The sequence below is a fragment of the Nilaparvata lugens genome, chromosome 3 (genome assembly GCF_014356525.2).
Source record: "Nilaparvata lugens isolate BPH chromosome 3, ASM1435652v1, whole genome shotgun sequence".
In the NCBI taxonomy this organism is placed as follows: Eukaryota; Metazoa; Arthropoda; class Insecta; order Hemiptera; family Delphacidae; genus Nilaparvata; species Nilaparvata lugens.
This window is the reverse complement of record NC_052506.1, coordinates 58,651,465-58,672,911: the sequence shown is the minus strand read 5'-3', so window position 1 is coordinate 58,672,911 and position 21,447 is coordinate 58,651,465. Positions and strand designations below refer to the sequence as shown.

The window sequence follows — 21,447 nt, the reverse complement described above, 5'->3', positions numbered from 1 at the left end:
GTCACTTTTGAAAAATTACATTAATTCACCCGCTCTTCTCTCTAGGATTGGTTTCCAGGTACCCACGTTCAATGTCAGAAGAGTTAGGACCTTTCATGTACCAAGATCAAGGACCCTTCATAACTTCTGCTCTCCACTTAATAGGGTTCTGAGGCTATTCAATAGCGTTTGTGAAGGTGTTGATGTGCATGGCCCTGTTAGTGAGGTTAGAAGGCGCATTATTGAGGCTATTCATAATTGAATTTGAATTCAGTTTCTGAATTGATTCAATTAATATGATGTCCGTGATTCTTATTAATTTTATAGAGTTGATCAAACCTACAGTTAAAATCACTTAACTTTTATACTTGAATATTTGTTGTTAAAACTTTTTCTTTTTTTTCTCTGCTTTCATCAATTTTCTTCCCACAGTGACACATGTTTTTCCTTAAACTGTTTCTATGCTCAATTGTAGGCCTATTCTTTTTATAACTTATTGGGTAAGTTTTAGATAAGTTTGGATAAGTTAGATTAGTTTTATTCTGTATTTATTATTTATGCTTAGACTACTTACAATTACTTATGCTTTACTCATACTTATCATCTTTCTTATGTATTTGTGAATTGCATGAACTGTATCTCTCATTTCTATTTCTTTTAGTAACTTACTTTATTCGATTGTAAATGGTAGTGAAGACTGTTTTGGGCTTAATGCCTGTAGTCTGTAATAGTTGTTCTGTAATAAATAAATACATAAATAAACTTAAATCTTCTTGATATTTGTGAGATACTTTATACTTATCTATTTTCAGTAGTGTTAATCATTCACTTGAAGAAATGCAGATGATTGATAGAACTTGTTAGATCTGTTAGATCTTTGCTTAACAACTGATTCCTTTTTATGGGAGGTGGTATGTACTAACTCAATCATCATCATCAATATAATATCGAATTGTGAGTATACACATGACACTACCAATTTATCGCTTGTGGTCTTGCTACGCCACTGTCCCTGATGATTAAAATGTCACTCAAGTCCTCTCATTCATAGCGTATGCCTATCCTTATTGTTATTCTGAACTATGGATCGGTCAGTGGACTGTTGACCCCCAAAATCGCTTATCAGACGTAACCAATTTTATCACTATACTTACCACATACTTCTTTTCCAATGGCCTTCGTCAACCTGGAATCTGATTTTCCACTCACTGAATTGTGCTCTGAGACTGATGATTGGCTATCTGTCCCCTGGTCACATGTGGACATCTGCAATGAATTAAAATGGTTCCAGTTAACAAAAACATTTCAAAGTGGCTTCAATTATTGAACACTCACAAAATGGATTACTAAATGGGAATCAATTTTAGTAGTGACATTAGTCTATTGATCATGAAATAATTGATCAATTTCAAGCCTCTGACATGACCTAACGACTTGTTTCAGGCAGCCGGGATCATATGGCTCATGTCCATCTAAAACATGAGAATTGCTGAGAAAAATACCTTGTTCAGGCTGGGATTCAAGCCCAAGTCTATGGATTAAGAAGCCAGCATCTAATCCACTTGACTATGACCACTCCTTCAGATCTGATGAATCTATTTCACATATAGCTTGGTGCAACCATAGCGAAAATATAGCTTAAGAAGATATACCATGGAATTGGACATTTTTTATGCACCAAATTTCACTACTTACTCAAGCTAATAGTCCACATAGTTATTTTTCGTGAAAAGCTATGTGATGCTGGTAGTCTCTCATACTGTGCCGTTCATACACTCCCACCCATCCCACACAATAATAGGCTTGGGCAAACAAAATAAAATATTGAAATTTGGAACCTGAAATCCCTATACCATAAAATATCTTTAACGCTGTTTTTTCTCTACTGTGCAACTTGGTAATTATGCACCATGATTTAGGATGAACACTCTATTTGAATTATTTGACATAGGCTAATATTGTTTCATTGATATACGTTTGACTGATCATCAGTCTAAATTCAGCCTTCAAGGATAATTCATAGTCGCTTCCGTCAATATCCATTGCAGCATCCAGCAATGCCTCAACTTCTTCCTTGAACTGAAATTCATTCAAAGTCTGCTCAAAAATGTAAATAGAATTATTATATTTTTTATAATATAATATATAATATATAATATTAATTATTATATTTTTTATACTTTTTATATAAGAAAACACCGCGAACAGCTGTGACTATTAAAATGGAATGTTGAATGTAATTACTAGAAATACAAACAATAGTAAAGCTTACTGCAATCTTCTATACTTATAAAATTCTTATCTCACTGACTCACTGATCACGATTTCTGGAAAACTACTGGATGGATTGCAGCAAAACTTGGAATATAGCTTCCTTAAACGTCCTAGGTGCTCACTAAGAAATCTTTTGTGCAATATTTCAACTCTAAGGGTGGTTTTTAAGGGTTTAAAGTTCGTCTTTAGCATGTATATTCTTCTTCTCCCAATCTCTTTATTATAATAGAAATGTCCATATCATTATGTTATTATAGATCTATAATTTAGAGAGAGTAGGCCTACCTCTTCGAAACAGTTGTTAATTGGCAACTAAATTCATAATTTTGACAGGTTGGCATTAAGTTGAGATGACTTCATTAGGTTGGCACCAAGTTGAAGGACTAATCAAAATGCATTATTTTATCGGGAACAAATTGATTGGGCACTGCTGCTTCAATCGGAGCTATTCCTGGGAGTATAGATAGTTTTTATTTTTCATAAAACAAACTTTTATGACGGGAGTTGCTTCTATAAATTTATCCTATTCTATCAAGACTAATTTAATTTTGTTTGTATATCCGATCGCGATAACTGCTTAAACAATTTCGATGAAATTTTGATAATTCAGTATGATATATGGAGGGTATTTTTAAAACTTCAGAAGTGTCCGTTGTGGAATCCGTTTGCAAAGAATGAGGAAATTCGGCCAAAATTTCACTTGGGCGAAAGAAAGGGGTTATTCATTAAAACGGGCAAATAGCTGTTGTTCCTTTTCCTAATGTAGAAATTAACATCTTCCATAGAAGTAAGGTGCTTTTCCCATGCATCAATATTATTCTCAAATATTGATTGTTTTACCAAAGAAAATAGAAGGTTGCTTTCGTTATAAATATTGGAGAATATGCATAACAGTTCGTTGACTGTCAGTATTTCTCATTAATAGCATCAATGCTCCCCATTCAAACAATACTGACACATTGATGTGAATCTTACTATAATTTGGTTACTTCAGATCAGATGAAGATAATAATGTTGATGATCGCTACTGTTTCAATTTCAAACATGTTAGACATTTTTCTTTTGATCCCAGCTGTTATTATTATGTGAAATAAGCTCTCATTGAATGAAATCATTGAAGTCAATTATACTTAGTAAGCACTTTCTGTTTGAATATGTGTATTTGTGGATATGTATGTATGTCGGACGGATCTCGAAAACGGCTCTAACGATTTTGATTAAATCAGGAATATAGTGGGTTTGCGAAAAAAACATTATTTTGGAACAGGTCTCAACTCTGGGAAAACTCGCTGAAGTTCCTTGAGGAAGGATTATTGGTCCCTCAAGTAGCAGCTGATCAGAAAAAAGTTTTCCATAGTCTGTTGAAAACGTAAGAGAGTGTGAGCAAATGAAAAATATTATAATAGCTGTAGTTGAGTTACCAAATTTGGCGACCTTATTTTAAAACATTGCACTATTCTTGGAACATCTGGTATAATATCTTTAGTGCAATCAATTTTAAGATACGTCATAATTATCTGGGGAGCTACGAATTTTACACATGTTGAACCTCTCTATAAACTTCAAAAACAAATACTAAAAATAATAGGCTTCAAGGAGAATCAATTCCCCACGAACATCCTTTTCAAGGACAGTAAAGTACTGAGTGTAAGACAACTCTACATCCAGGCTATCATCACGCGAATGAGGAGAAACAACGAACACATAAGACTGGCAGATCATAACCATCAAACAAGGCAGAGAAACACGTATTCAATAGTACCAAAGATGAACACTACATTTGGGCAAAGAAACTACACATATTTGGGACCAAAAATTTATAATTCAATACCAAGTTACATTAGGGAAGAATTCAATAGACACAGGTTCAAGAAAAGTTTATTTTCCTGGTTGGTTGATATTGGAGTGGAAAATTGTGAAAATTTAGTTAGACTGTAAATATTGAAACTATTTATTCTTCATTCCACTCTTTACTGTTTTTCATTTTTCTAAAAATAACCTTTCTTATTATTATCCTTAATAGAACATTAATATTTATTTACTAATTCCATAATTTTGTTTGTTTGTATTATACATTTTTACTAATTTTATTATAAAAAACTTTAATCCCATATCAGTGAATGAAGTTTGTAAATAGTAATTATTACACGCAATAAGCAACTAATTACTTATACCCAAACACATATAATATATAGTGGGGTGTATATTTATTCATTGAAATGATCATTTATTCATTGAAATGATCATTTATTCATTGTTGAAACACCGCTGATTTATGTAGTTATATTACAATACTATATTATCAATATTCTAATGTTGCATTCAATCTTAATTGTAATTAATAAGTTTTCATAATATGTGAAATTTGTTGCATAATTGGCTGTTGTACTGTAATTTATTGTAGATTCGTGTATGAACCAGAATGTATTGTAACTTACTTGAATAAATTTGAATAAAAAATAAATTTGAAAATTTGAAATTTGAAATAGGTTCAGGAAGTGACAGGATGATAGCAAAAGAAATTTATAATCGATCTCTCCAAACATATGGTAGATGAATGTAATGTTCATTGTGAGGTGATAGAAATGCGACTAATTTCTTCAGCTTCTGTTGTATTGGTTCCTCTGTCTATGTTTGTACGCAGCCATGGCCTTGAGAGAGCCAGTTGCACTGTTAATTCCTATTCTGGACTGAATACCACAAGAACCAATGAGAGAAGCCATCTATAAAAAAATCCCTGCTCTGATCAATTCTCATGAAATTTAATCCTGATTGAAATTGAGCATGATTTTGTGCTACTGGGCCTGATATTTTCATGTTTCAGAATCAGCTGAAAACTAAATCGAAAAAACATAATTTTATTCCATCAGCTGCTCCCATTTCCCTTCATGATGTCATTACATGACACAAGACAAACCTATTGATATTGATAGATCACAAGTAAATAGTGAAGTTGTCAATTTGGATAGAAATAAAATTAAGTTAGTTTACATCCAAATCATCCCTAAGCTTTTGGTTTCGAGCTAAGATCAGAAAGAAATCATATAATTGTAGTCAATAATCAAAGAGAATGAACTCTATTCAGATTTATGAAAATTCACATTCAAATGATCCCACTTCAATATTTATGATAGTAAAGTTTAGGACATGAGAAATCAGCCACAATAAATGTTATACTAGCTATTATGAATGGACTCTTATGTACTCTTATGGACTCTTATGACTTCCATGGAAGAAAGAATCAGTGGATTGCGGCAGCTTTTACACTTTTGGATAAGTAAAAAGAAACGAAAAGTAAGCTACAGGCTATGCCAAAAATTCCAGAATAAGCAAGAGATCCATGGATACCAGAGTCATCAAATTCCGAATCAACTTAATTTGGAATTTAATCTTCAATTGCATCAAGCAAAATCAAAAATAACATGATCACTGCTAATTTGATAACTGTCAACGGGAAATATTAATTGCCAATGAATAAAGTCGAGGTTGACTCTTGAACCCCGCCCAATATTCTACAAAATTCGCTGCAATTGGACTACTATTCTACAGAGCACTTCCAACACATCAATGATTAATCGAATGATTTGACACAATAGTTTTCATACCGAGTTGTGGCCTAATCTCAAAAACGATTATAACAATTTTGGTAGAATTTAGATTACAAATGCTTCACAAAAATAATCTTATCTTTCAATTTCCGTAGCGAAGCACGGTTGCCCCGCTAGTAATCTTCTATATAATAAGAGAGAGTAGGGTTGTGTTTCTTCGTTTGTTCGCATCAAAACATGTCAACTTGTGGATTGCATACCGGAAAAATGGGAATGATTTAGATCCCCAAATTTTGCACATATATTCTAAAAATATCAATCTCGTGCACCTGGAAGCCCAAATTTTAATTTTCCTTCTGGATTTTTCAGAATTAATGTTTAAATTTAATTAATGGTACATTCGATTTCATTAAAAAATCACCAAATCATATGGTCGAAATTAAAAAAGGAACATCTGTTTCTATATTACTTTCTACCTGAAAAACATAGTTTTGAAAGTTCGTTTTCCTGATGCAATGTTTAGGCCTACACGTGGCATGGATTATTAATTTTTCAGCTGGAACAATTTTTGAGACAAAGTGCTAAATAAACGTCTACAGTTTCATCAATGCAATATTAAAACGCATGCAGTTAATATGTCTTTGAATGAAAGTGTTGTTATTTACATAAAGAAATTATATTCTTCCATTTGTATTTAATTAAAATTACAAAATTATTCGAGCCCTGATAGAATGACTGACTCACTGTACAGTCGGTCGAAAATTTTAATATTGGAATGAGGGGTATTTTGGCAAGCTGAGCAAAAAAATTAGGTCGTAGGGCTAGACGTGACAGGTTTTCATTGATGTTTGTGGTGTCACTTTTGAAAAATTACATTAATTCACCCGCTCTTCTCTCTAGGATTGGTTTCCAGGTACCCACGTTCAATGTCAGAAGAGTTAGGACCTTTCATGTACCAAGATCAAGGACCCTTCATAACTTCTGCTCTCCACTTAATAGGGTTCTGAGGCTATTCAATAGCGTTTGTGAAGGTGTTGATGTGCATGGCCCTGTTAGTGAGGTTAGAAGGCGCATTATTGAGGCTATTCATAATTGAATTTGAATTCAGTTTCTGAATTGATTCAATTAATATGATGTCCGTGATTCTTATTAATTTTATAGAGTTGATCAAACCTACAGTTAAAATCACTTAACTTTTATACTTGAATATTTGTTGTTAAAACTTTTTCTTTTTTTTCTCTGCTTTCATCAATTTTCTTCCCACAGTGACACATGTTTTTCCTTAAACTGTTTCTATGCTCAATTGTAGGCCTATTCTTTTTATAACTTATTGGGTAAGTTTTAGATAAGTTTGGATAAGTTAGATTAGTTTTATTCTGTATTTATTATTTATGCTTAGACTACTTACAATTACTTATGCTTTACTCATACTTATCATCTTTCTTATGTATTTGTGAATTGCATGAACTGTATCTCTCATTTCTATTTCTTTTAGTAACTTACTTTATTCGATTGTAAATGGTAGTGAAGACTGTTTTGGGCTTAATGCCTGTAGTCTGTAATAGTTGTTCTGTAATAAATAAATACATAAATAAACTTAAATCTTCTTGATATTTGTGAGATACTTTATACTTATCTATTTTCAGTAGTGTTAATCATTCACTTGAAGAAATGCAGATGATTGATAGAACTTGTTAGATCTGTTAGATCTTTGCTTAACAACTGATTCCTTTTTATGGGAGGTGGTATGTACTAACTCAATCATCATCATCAATATAATATCGAATTGTGAGTATACACATGACACTACCAATTTATCGCTTGTGGTCTTGCTACGCCACTGTCCCTGATGATTAAAATGTCACTCAAGTCCTCTCATTCATAGCGTATGCCTATCCTTATTGTTATTCTGAACTATGGATCGGTCAGTGGACTGTTGACCCCCAAAATCGCTTATCAGACGTAACCAATTTTATCACTATACTTACCACATACTTCTTTTCCAATGGCCTTCGTCAACCTGGAATCTGATTTTCCACTCACTGAATTGTGCTCTGAGACTGATGATTGGCTATCTGTCCCCTGGTCACATGTGGACATCTGCAATGAATTAAAATGGTTCCAGTTAACAAAAACATTTCAAAGTGGCTTCAATTATTGAACACTCACAAAATGGATTACTAAATGGGAATCAATTTTAGTAGTGACATTAGTCTATTGATCATGAAATAATTGATCAATTTCAAGCCTCTGACATGACCTAACGACTTGTTTCAGGCAGCCGGGATCATATGGCTCATGTCCATCTAAAACATGAGAATTGCTGAGAAAAATACCTTGTTCAGGCTGGGATTCAAGCCCAAGTCTATGGATTAAGAAGCCAGCATCTAATCCACTTGACTATGACCACTCCTTCAGATCTGATGAATCTATTTCACATATAGCTTGGTGCAACCATAGCGAAAATATAGCTTAAGAAGATATACCATGGAATTGGACATTTTTTATGCACCAAATTTCACTACTTACTCAAGCTAATAGTCCACATAGTTATTTTTCGTGAAAAGCTATGTGATGCTGGTAGTCTCTCATACTGTGCCGTTCATACACTCCCACCCATCCCACACAATAATAGGCTTGGGCAAACAAAATAAAATATTGAAATTTGGAACCTGAAATCCCTATACCATAAAATATCTTTAACGCTGTTTTTTCTCTACTGTGCAACTTGGTAATTATGCACCATGATTTAGGATGACACTCTATTTGAATTATTTGACATAGGCTAATATTGTTTCATTGATATACGTTTGACTGATCATCAGTCTAAATTCAGCCTTCAAGGATAATTCATAGTCGCTTCCGTCAATATCCATTGCAGCATCCAGCAATGCCTCAACTTCTTCCTTGAACTGAAATTCATTCAAAGTCTGCTCAAAAATGTAAATAGAATTATTATATTTTTTATAATATAATATATAATATATAATATATAATATTAATTATTATATTTTTTATACTTTTTATATAATAAAACACCGCGAACAGCTGTGACTATTAAAATGGAATGTTGAATGTAATTACTAGAAATACAAACAATAGTAAAGCTTACTGCAATCTTCTATACTTATAAAATTCTTATCTCACTGACTCACTGATCACGATTTCTGGAAAACTACTGGATGGATTGCAGCAAAACTTGGAATATAGCTTCCTTAAACGTCCTAGGTGCTCACTAAGAAATCTTTTGTGCAATATTTCAACTCTAAGGGTGGTTTTTAAGGGTTTAAAGTTCGTCTTTAGCATGTATATTCTTCTTCTCCCAATCTCTTTATTATAATAGAAATGTCCATATCATTATGTTATTATAGATCTATAATTTAGAGAGAGTAGGCCTACCTCTTCGAAACAGTTGTTAATTGGCAACTAAATTCATAATTTTGACAAGTTGGCATTAAGTTGAGATGACTTCATTAGGTTGGCACCAAGTTGAAGGACTAATCAAAATGCATTATTTTATCGGGAACAAATTGATTGGGCACTGCTGCTTCAATCGGAGCTATTCCTGGAGTATAGATAGTTTTTATTTTTCATAAAACAAACTTTTATGACGGGAGTTGCTTCTATAAATTTATCCTATTCTATCAAGACTAATTTAATTTTGTTTGTATATCCGATCGCGATAACTGCTTAAACAATTTCGATGAAATTTTGATAATTCAGTATGATATATGGAGGGTATTTTTAAAACTTCAGAAGTGTCCGTTGTGGAATCCGTTTGCAAAGAATGAGGAAATTCGGCCAAAATTTAACTTGGGCGAAAGAAAGGGGTTATTCATTAAAACGGGCAAATAGCTGTTGTTCCTTTTCCTAATGTAGAAATTAACATCTTCCATAGAAGTAAGGTGCTTTTCCCATGCATCAATATTATTCTCAAATATTGATTGTTTTACCAAAGAAAATAGAAGGTTGCTTTCGTTATAAATATTGGAGAATATGCATAACAGTTCGTTGACTGTCAGTATTTCTCATTAATAGCATCAATGCTCCCCATTCAAACAATACTGACACATTGATGTGAATCTTACTATAATTTGGTTACTTCAGATCAGATGAAGATAATAATGTTGATGATCGCTACTGTTTCAATTTCAAACATGTTAGACATTTTTCTTTTGATCCCAGCTGTTATTATTATGTGAAATAAGCTCTCATTGAATGAAATCATTGAAGTCAATTATACTTAGTAAGCACTTTCTGTTTGAATATGTGTATTTGTGGATATGTATGTATGTCGGACGGATCTCGAAAACGGCTCTAACGATTTTGATTAAATCAGGAATATAGTGGGTTTGCGAAAAAAACATTATTTTGGAACAGGTCTCAACTCTGGGAAAACTCGCTGAAGTTCCTTGAGGAAGGATTATTGGTCCCTCAAGTAGCAGCTGATCAGAAAAAAGTTTTCCATAGTCTGTTGAAAACGTAAGAGAGTGTGAGCAAATGAAAAATATTATAATAGCTGTAGTTGAGTTACCAAATTTGGCGACCTTATTTTAAAACATTGCACTATTCTTGGAACATCTGGTATAATATCTTTAGTGCAATCAATTTTAAGATACGTCATAATTATCTGGGGAGCTACGAATTTTACACATGTTGAACCTCTCTATAAACTTCAAAAACAAATACTAAAAATAATAGGCTTCAAGGAGAATCAATTCCCCACGAACATCCTTTTCAAGGACAGTAAAGTACTGAGTGTAAGACAACTCTACATCCAGGCTATCATCACGCGAATGAGGAGAAACAACGAACACATAAGACTGGCAGATCATAACCATCAAACAAGGCAGAGAAACACGTATTCAATAGTACCAAAGATGAACACTACATTTGGGCAAAGAAACTACACATATTTGGGACCAAAAATTTATAATTCAATACCAAGTTACATTAGGGAAGAATTCAATAGACACAGGTTCAAGAAAAGTTTATTTTCCTGGTTGGTTGATATTGGAGTGGAAAATTGTGAAAATTTAGTTAGACTGTAAATATTGAAACTATTTATTCTTCATTCCACTCTTTACTGTTTTTCATTTTTCTAAAAATAACCTTTCTTATTATTATCCTTAATAGAACATTAATATTTATTTACTAATTCCATAATTTTGTTTGTTTGTATTATACATTTTTACTAATTTTATTATAAAAAACTTTAATCCCATATCAGTGAATGAAGTTTGTAAATAGTAATTATTACACGCAATAAGCAACTAATTACTTATACCCAAACACATATAATATATAGTGGGGTGTATATTTATTCATTGAAATGATCATTTATTCATTGAAATGATCATTTATTCATTGTTGAAACACCGCTGATTTATGTAGTTATATTACAATACTATATTATCAATATTCTAATGTTGCATTCAATCTTCATTGTAATTAATAAGTTTTCATAATATGTGAAATTTGTTGCATAATTGGCTGTTGTACTGTAATTTATTGTAGATTCGTGTATGAACCAGAATGTATTGTAACTTACTTGAATAAATTTGAATAAAAAATAAATTTGAAAATTTGAAATTTGAAATAGGTTCAGGAAGTGACAGGATGATAGCAAAAGAAATTTATAATCGATCTCTCCAAACATATGGTAGATGAATGTAATGTTCATTGTGAGGTGATAGAAATGCGACTAATTTCTTCAGCTTCTGTTGTATTGGTTCCTCTGTCTATGTTTGTACGCAGCCATGGCCTTGAGAGAGCCAGTTGCACTGTTAATTCCTATTCTGGACTAAATACCACAAGAACCAATGAGAGAAGCCATCTATAAAAAAGTCCCTGCTCTGATCAATTCTCATGAAATTTAATCCTGATTGAAATTGAGCATGATTTTGTGCTACTGGGCCTGATATTTTCATGTTTCAGAATCAGCTGAAAACTAAATCGAAAAAACATAATTTTATTCCATCAGCTGCTCCCATTTCCCTTCATGATGTCATTACATGACACAAGACAAACCTATTGATATTGATAGATCACAAGTAAATAGTGAAGTTGTCAATTTGGATAGAAATAAAATTAAGTTAGTTTACATCCAAATCATCCCTAAGCTTTTGGTTTCGAGCTAAGATCAGAAAGAAATCATATAAGTGTAGTCAATAATCAAAGAGAATGAACTCTATTCAGATTTATGAAAATTCACATTCAAATGATCCCACTTCAATATTTATGATAGTAAAGTTTAGGACATGAGAAATCAGCCACAATAAATGTTATACTAGCTATTATGAATGGACTCTTATGTATGAATGGACTTCCATGGAAGAAAGAATCAGTGGATTGCGGCAGCTTTTACACTTTTGGATAAGTAAAAAGAAACGAAAAGTAAGCTACAGGCTATGCCAAAAATTCCAGAATAAGCAAGAGATCCATGGATACCAGAGTCATCAAATTCCGAATCAACTTAATTTGGAATTTAATCTTCAATTGCATCAAGCAAAATCAAAAATAACATGATCACTGCTAATTTGATAACTGTCAACGGGAAATATTAATTGCCAATGAATAAAGTCGAGGTTGACTCTTGAACCCCGCCCAATATTCTACAAAATTCGCTGCAATTGGACTACTATTCTACAGAGCACTTCCAACACATCAATGATTAATCGAATGATTTGACACAATAGTTTTCATACCGAGTTGTGGCCTAATCTCAAAAACGATTATAACAATTTTGGTAGAATTTAGATTACAAATGCTTCACAAAAATAATCTTATCTTTCAATTTCCGTAGCGAAGCACGGTTGCCCCGCTAGTAATCTTCTATATAATAAGAGAGAGTAGGGTTGTGTTTCTTCGTTTGTTCGCATCAAAACATGTCAACTTGTGGATTGCATACCGGAAAAATGGGAATGATTTAGATCCCCAAATTTTGCACATATATTCTAAAAATATCAATCTCGTGCACCTGGAAGCCCAAATTTTAATTTTCCTTCTGGATTTTTCAGAATTAATGTTTAAATTTAATTAATGGTACATTCGATTTCATTAAAAAATCACCAAATCATATGGTCGAAATTAAAAAAGGAACATCTGTTTCTATATTACTTTCTACCTGAAAAACATAGTTTTGAAAGTTCGTTTTCCTGATGCAATGTTTAGGCCTACACGTGGCATGGATTATTAATTTTTCAGCTGGAACAATTTTTGAGACAAAGTGCTAAATAAACGTCTACAGTTTCATCAATGCAATATTAAAACGCATGCAGTTAATATGTCTTTGAATGAAAGTGTTGTTATTTACATAAAGAAATTATATTCTTCCATTTGTATTTAATTAAAATTACAAAATTATTCGAGCCCTGATAGAATGACTGACTCACTGTACAGTCGGTCGAAAATTTTAATATTGGAATGAGGGGTATTTTGGCAAGCTGAGCAAAAAAATTAGGTCGTATGCACCTTTTCGTTATATCTACAAATGAAAAATGAGTTTTGTGGGTTGTCAAAACTCCCTCTGAAAGGGAAACTATTCAACTTATTCTATCTTTTAGTAAAATAACAATGATCATCCATCCATGTATCATCTTCTATACTATAATAAAGGAAAGAACTGGATTATAAACGTAGCCTATACAGGTGTAAATAATTCTTTGTTGATAATTCAGTTTATAACTGATAATACAGTTGATAACTCTTAATCAATCGAGGATTCTTGTAGGCCGATTTTGAATTCTTCTTGATTTCATTACGCAAGTTTTAAGAAAGACCCTTGTAAAGCACGGGTTACCTGCTAGTAAATTGAATATTATAAAAACCTGATTGAATATTAAGCAGCCCATTCACGATCGGACTTTTACGTCAGACTAAAGTGCGAGATAAATTACTTTTAACACGGCTCTTTCTCAAAGACGGAGAGGTCCGATGCTCTATCCTACACTAATCACTCCCACTACCTAGCAGCATTCTCCTTCTTTTGTGTCTGAGTGAGAGCTTTGTAACGCGACGCGGCAACACTCCCCTCCATCTATTGCTGGCAATGTTCCAAAAGTAGTGAACTGGTCAGCAGGTATATTGGTTTGTGTATGTTACAGAGATGTTTTCATCACAAGAACATGAAGCAAAATGACACGGCGCATCCAATTGTGCGCAGGATGTCCGTCTGTGTCCATGCTACAAACTGTGGAGGGAGAAATGGGTTTCTCCTCTTCATGTTAAAAGTAATTTATCTCGCACTTTAGTTTTAGACAAAATAATAATTTCGACCAGATGGGAATCGTTAATTTGGCATGCCACCATTAGTGTGGTTACTGTGGTATTGGTGATGGCACAGAGTAGAGAAGCACTACTTGGTATGCTTATTCCGTGGTGATGGTGACTGGTGAGATATCCAGTTTTAATTGTTTTGATCATTACATATCCAGTGCCATCTTGTTGAACTTTGTGTTTTAAGTGTTTATTATTGTACTTTTTATTGACAAAATCTATATCAGCATACAGCTGGTCAACGACTGATTGAATTGAACATGTTTTTATAGATCTATTAAACATGCTCTAATCCAATGAATAAGATGTAAATATGAATTATGTAGGAATTACTCAATAATAATCTAAAACCTTAATTTAACATGAGATAGGATATAAATGATCATAATATTACCGTAATGTTTTATTGAAATAGGTCTTTTTCAAAAACTGAGTTTTAGGTTAGTACATTTTGATCCTAATTAATGCTTATACAAATAAGTAGGCTACGGTACTTACTTCTGACTATTTAAGTATTTTATATTTTTAAATTAATATTGCGCTGAGATAAAATGAATTACAAAACTATAATAAATTAATTAGAAGACAGTCAGACACAAAAATACTAATAACTTACACCAGCCAATCAGCTACAAATTATGAAATAAGCAAGAGTATGAGTATCAAGTATTTTCAGGGGGTCACATGAATTGGGAATATCTGGAACTCAAAATATCTTGCAGCTGGCAGGAATTGGAATATGGAAATCCGAATATGTTGACAGGCGGAACTCCGAATCACAGAATATACAGAATGGAAACTTGTAATCAATCGCCCATCTAACCAATGCTTTTTACATGACCCCTATACTAAACACGTCACGTGACCTTGGGAAGTTCCAATCCTGGTCTTCTGATTGGCTCGTGGCAGTGAACGAGATCAAGTGATCCGAACCTACCATCAATACTATTACAATGCGGCGCTTCCTAACAAGATGGCGGATTTTGGCGTCAGGATATAGCCAAGTTTCCGTACTGTATGTATACTGTGTCCGAATATCGTGCAAACCGGCGGAACTCAAAATATCTTGTCAGCTGGTGGAATTGGAAGTATGCTTAGACCAGTTATAGAATAGACACGCTGGGAAGTCTGGCCTTTGAAGCCAACATCTACTGCCAAATTCACACACCTTGACGTCACAGCAGTGACGTCACGCATCGTATTGAAAACTTTCATATTGTGTCTATTTCAGATTCATGGTGTTTTAGGTTATTTCTAGCTACGGGCAAAAACGATATCTGTTAATTTATGATGTGTTATGACTGTGATATCGAGTTGTCTTAACGATAGAAGTGGAATTTGAAATGTTTACCAAGATGGCGGCCAACCTTCACAGTGAACTTGGAATGCTGACAGCGCTCCAGTGGGCGTTTTGTGAACTACGAGAGTTACGAGACATGTTTTTATTATTATTTGTAGGTTATGTTGTAATTTTAGCGGAAAATAATGGTTGTGTTTACTTATAATCAATAATTATTAGTTTGCAAGTTATATGAATATGTTAGCTACAAAAGCCATAGTTTTAAAATAAAATTATTTTTCAAAATCGATTTGAGCTAGACTATATAGCTGTATGATAACATAAAATAATGATGAAGATTGATGTTATTCTTCACTGTACCAGGTTCCAGGTAAGACAAACAAATTTGATTAAAAATCAAACTTTTAAAAATAAACAGGTCCAATTTATTATTCAAAAAATAATTCCTTTTTTGCCTTTTTATTATGTTATGATATAGTTAGCTTTTCAGGATAATCAATAATTATTATTATTATTCATTCCCGTAACCAGTAGCCTAGCCTAACTTTTTGTAAAACCAACAAACATTGCTACTGGAAGATATGCCGTAGCCCTGTAAATTGCATATTCTTATAATGCATTTGGCATTAAACACTTATTTTGTGTTATTACTAAATGGCGTCTGTAAAAATTATTGTTATCTATCTAGATCATTATAGACTCACAAGTTTTTAATGCACTACAATTGTGCATACTTGTCTATATATAGACACTTTACAAATATTACTATATTATAATTTAATATGCTTTTATTACCGTTATAATAACAGTGGAGAGAGAGAGATAAAAGAACAGAGTTTCCGATTCTCTGTCTACTGTCTTCTATAAAGGATATCTGATCTAATATTAACTTTGCATTCTTGTTTGAAATAACTAATTATGTTTTATTCCTCAGGAAAAAAATAATGATTGCAGGAGGTTTGTGGCATAAGGTTCTAATCCATCCTGAATGGAGCAAGTCCCTAGCTTAAACTCTCAACTTGTTTACAATTTTAGTTTTTTTTCTTCCCATTCATATCCAACACTTTCTTATTTTTTAGAAAACATGCTGTCTGTAATCTACCCCCATGTCAGTGTAGAGAGGCCTGTTCATGAAGACACAAAATCCTTCGACGGTGAGTAATACATTACTAGTTTTGATCATTGGTCTTAGAGATAAACAATTATTATTCGGAAATATCTAGAATCCATTAAACGAGTCTCATCCCCAAACAAAAACATTCAAACTTGTTTCACTTGCCTGCCAATTTGAAACTGTCAGATTATATTAGCCTACTCTTATGCCCAGTTTCCAGGCCATTTATTAAATCTAATGGACCATTGAATCTTGGACACCACTTATTAAATCTAACTCGACCATTAAACCTATAAATTGTTTTGTCAGTGATTATGTTTAAGAGGGTGTATGATTTCAAATTAAGTTGGTAATTGACTAAGAACTCAATTTCAAATCAAACATCTCTTAACTTATGATGCAAAATTCAAGATCAGAAACATTTATTCCCAGGGAGTTGATTCCCAAAATTCATAAATGCCCGGGAGTTAATGATTATTTTGTATGATAACTAAGAAAACGCCTTTTTTAACTAAACTTATTGATAATCATATAAACAGTTCTATATAAACAAGTTATATTGAAATGATTAGAATAAATAATTATTTATAATAATGATTAGAATAAAAATAAATAATTATTTATCACTTCTTGATGAGTGTGAGGAGGAATAAGCATTCATTTTCTAATAATTTAAGGCTCCGCGCCACGCTTTTGGAAACTTATTATTGGTTCCATTTTGATTTGAATTCTAAGATACTTGAATAGATCATATTTCCAAGGAAAGAATATTTTCATCATATTTTCGTTTTGATATATTAGGCGCTTTAAAAGTGCATAACGTTCAAATATTGGGAGAGATCCATCATCAAAATTGTATGAATTTATTTGCTATCATTTATGATGTAATGGATCTGCCCCAAGATTTCAACTTTTGGCGCTTTCAAAGCACCCAATATATCAAAAAGTAAAAATGATAAGAGTTTTTTCTTGAAATTAGTCAAATCTAAATAAATTGATAGTATACAATTCGTAATACTTTGATAATTTGCCAGTAAAAAGAATCAAAAAGCGTGGTGCACATCCTTGATTATTGTATACGGTAGGCTACCACTATTATGATGCTACTTCCATTTTATGTCTTGTTAATTAAATCTGTTATACTCATATTCCTAACAGTCAAGTAAGCTTAGTCAACAAAATATTGGGTTTACTTCGTCTTGAATCGCTCAAGAAGTTGAATTTTGGGTTTACATCGTCTTGTATTGCTCAAGAAATTTAATTATGATAATGCATCTATTATTTTGCAAAGAAGCTCACAATAATTTAAACCCAAAAATAAAAAAATAAAGAACATACTAGAATGTTCGCTCCTTCAAAATTTCATTAGTATTTGAATATTTCATTTTTTGTGATAATAATGTGTAATATTCTTTCTACGAAGGCTTGGTTTTGAAGCATCTAAATTTGAAAATATTTTAGGGCTGAAAATTTTGTGAAGTGAAGAACTACAAGACTTGACATATTTCGGACTATGTGTAACTTTATCTAAATTTGGGAGAGGAACAGCACAGGGTTACCTTATTTTTCCTCTCCCTATCATTTTCATGATATACTTATTATGATAAAGAATAAAGAAGGGGACGCTTTGCTTTAATTGAATTTGTAAAATCGATAGTATTCAATTAATACTATCTAACTAACCCAACTTAATTCATCGATATAGGTGATCACTGGTTCACTCAACGTAAAGTCTAGCCAAATTATATAAAAAATTGATATAATTTGTGAGCTATTCACACTGCTTTTTTGAATGGATGATTTATTGATTATGATTGTCAAATGTGATTGAAATTGATAAATAATATAAACTATTTTAATGCAATTCATTCCCATGGTTTCTTGGGCAGAGAAATATTACTCAATCATAAGTTTCTTCCCAATGGGAATATTCCCGACTTACATTACTACCCTCAAAAATCAGCACTGACTACCCTGGAAATCTCCCCGTCTACTCACTACACCATGTTCCTACCTCACATTGTTCAAGTAAATCAGTCTTAGCGCAAAACGCCTATAATATAGTCCAATACAAACAGAAGAGATGTAGCACCAAGTCCATTCTGTTTCCATTGGACCATATTTCTATATTTCTAGAGGTGTGAGAATCCTCTACGACACTTTGGTGTGAATTGGGTCTTATGCTTAGTGAACTGTAAGTAGAAGTATATTACAACATATTTATTCTACCACTCCTACCTATCGCTACAACTTGAACATTTTAAATGTTATTTTCAAATTTCATCAACTTATTTTTTATCATTCGATCAATCAATAATTCGTTTGTTTTTTCTCTTTCAGACACCAAAACATATTACACAGTGTAGATGGACGGATAGAAAGCGTGAACATCAAAAGCCATCGTGTGTTACCCAGTTTCCATTCTGCATCTAACAATAGGAACCAAGCATCCAACATCATAACTTTATTATTATATAGTCCAGACAATGAATGCTCAAAAGAGGGTATAGAGAGAAAGGTTTGGAAGACTATATTTGACCCCGCAATTTTGTTTTGGGTATTAAGGAGGTAAAAATATCCCCACCCTTCCCCTTGTGATAAGGGGGTGGGGTGGTTCAAAGGTACCAGTTTTTGGTTTCTCGCATATAACTCGAAAACTATGTATCTTACGGACATAACTGTTACATACAAAAGTATTATATAATTACCTACAATATTCATCTCACAACTTTTCTAGTTTTCGAGATATCCGCTCTTAAATGTGTGACATTTTTGAAAAAAACACGTTCGCCTCCAATTTTTTTCTATTTCTACTCTTATAACTTTTTAAAAATTGATGGGAAAAATCAATGCAGATTATGAGCTCATAGAGCCTCTTTCAGGAATTATAACTCTCCAACAATGCATCGTAAAAATCAATGCTTATCATAGGTTTGTAGAGCATTAAATTCTCTTTGAAATGGTGTATTATTTCACTATTCAAAGTTTCTGTTTCATTGTTATAGCAACTTTAATGTAGGGGATGAAATTTCCAATGCTACAACAATATTATTATTCATTTGGCAATGAAATTTGAAGCGGGTGTCTGTGACACAATTTTTGACGTTGCAGCTTAATTTTGACTAGTTAGTAGATTAACATGGCAAAAATGCACATCTTTATCCCCTCTGTAGAAGGTTTGGAACCACTGAGTTGACACTAGTTGCAATATTGAAAATGTTGCTACATTGCACTATCATTTTTGATCATTTGTTACATCACACAACTATTATATGAATACTTTGTATTGTTGTAACCAAATTGAATCAATTGACAATTCCTTTTTTACTGCTTATTCAAATTTACTATTTTGTTATTTTTGATTTTCATTAAACGTCTTTTTTCCTACTTAGTGCAGTCATCATAACTTTTAAGGCCATTTGTAAAGTGCCACTTATATCAATAAATGCAATCATTTGTTATTGTTACATTGTCTTACAATTTCTTGGCGTCTACCTTGCTACCAGGTATTTAGTAGTTTTACTCATAAGTTTTATGTGAGTTTGGGTAAAGGTATTGATGAACAACATCAGCCTTCTATTAATTATATTTATTATTTAACATACATTTCATTCAACTTAGTATACAGTCCACTTGAAGTCCCTCATACCAAACACATCAGATACATAGTTTTCGAGTTATATGTGAGAAACCAAAAAATTTATCTTTAAAACACCCCCACCCCCTTAGCACAAGGGGTGGGGGGGACTTTTGATATGTTTACCCCCTTACCACCCTAAACAGAACTGCGGGGCCAAAAATTGTCTTCCAAACTTTTCCCCTCTATAACCTTTCCTTGACTGCACTGTATATCATCCAGTTAATTTTGATATCACATTAATTAAAAAGCTTCCCTCATAGTATAATTTTTCAATATTTTACCAATTTTATAATACACAAGAAATCAATATATTACCGAGGTTGTCAAAGATGTGAATTTTCAATGTGTTTTGATGTAAATTATTGCAAAAAACTAATATCATGGTTAGCTATGCATAAAGAGGCATGATAGCATGATGGTCATTCTTTACTGAATCGAAATAAGCTGTTATAACTTTTTCTACTATTAATTTGGTTTTCAATAAACTAGTTATGATCAGATGCCTCATTACTAAATGCAAAATTCATGTCGGTTATGTAGCTTTTCTGCAATAAACTAGAATTACTCAATAATTAAGTTGTTTAATTTGCTGTTAAAGTTAGGCCACATTCACACCAGAGTTGTCAACTAAGTTCTCAACAAATTGAGGCAGTTTCTGGAAATCCTTGTTTTAAACAAAAAGTTTTGTTTCCCAACCAATATGAGAAACACTGAAAAAGTTGTGAACAAAGTCTTCTACCTCTACAAGTCCACGCAAACTATACAATCGCTATTAGACCAATTCTTTGGCAACAAGTTCTCTATTCTGTTGCTCTACAAAAGAACAGTAACTTTATAAAGAAAACTATTTGTGGACAAATTCTTTCGTTGACAACTTTGGTGTAAATGCAGCAGCTTCAGCATTTATCCTTATCCATAAAATTATATTGTACTTGAGTATACTCTTCATTTTTAACTACCCTATGTCGCACCTGGCTATTCCATTGGCTGCGAGCGAAATAGTAACAACTATCAACAGTATATAGCTGGCTAGTAGAATTCCACTAGCTTCAAAAGTTTGAACATGTCAACAATTCATTCGGGCTACTGAGACAAATGCGCAGGTACCAAAATATAAATTTGTAATGGAATCAGAAAAAGGTAGGTACGGTAATGGAAAATTAAGTGTCACTGTTTTGATAGAAGCTATACAAGCATTGTTTTAATTGTCAGTTGTGACACAAGGCTTGCTATAATAATTCTAATATGAAACAAATAATAGCTATAATACTTTGAAATCATTTCAAATAACAGTATTTTCCACAGAATAGGCAAT

At 32.6% G+C, this 21,447-nt stretch overlaps 1 protein-coding gene and 1 long non-coding RNA gene across 9 annotated transcripts in view; one reads left to right on the top strand and one right to left on the bottom strand.

The window, feature by feature from the left end:
- Positions 1-14,869, bottom strand: part of LOC111054773 (oocyte zinc finger protein XlCOF6.1-like) — a 30,767-nt gene extending 15,898 nt beyond the window's left edge. For 2 of the 8 annotated variants that reach the window (XM_039424161.1, XM_039424166.1), the window contains exon 1: positions 14,577-14,869. Coding sequence is in view for 2 of the 8 variants with exons in the window: in XM_039424165.1 (XP_039280099.1) it covers positions 1,134-1,245 (112 nt within the window). In the remaining 6 variants the exon portion in view is untranslated. Of the gene's footprint in view, positions 1-1,133; positions 1,569-14,576 lie in introns of those variants that run through there. The other 6 variants (XM_039424163.1, XM_039424164.1, XM_039424162.1 and 3 more) reach the window with 5 other exon arrangements.
- Positions 14,870-15,454: 585 nt separating this feature from the next.
- LOC111062689 lies at positions 15,455-20,704 on the top strand. Its single transcript, XR_005570825.1, has 3 exons — positions 15,455-15,748; positions 16,458-16,532; positions 18,833-20,704. It is a non-coding gene; the product is annotated as an uncharacterized LOC111062689 (long non-coding RNA).
- The last annotated feature ends 743 nt before the right edge of the window (positions 20,705-21,447 follow it).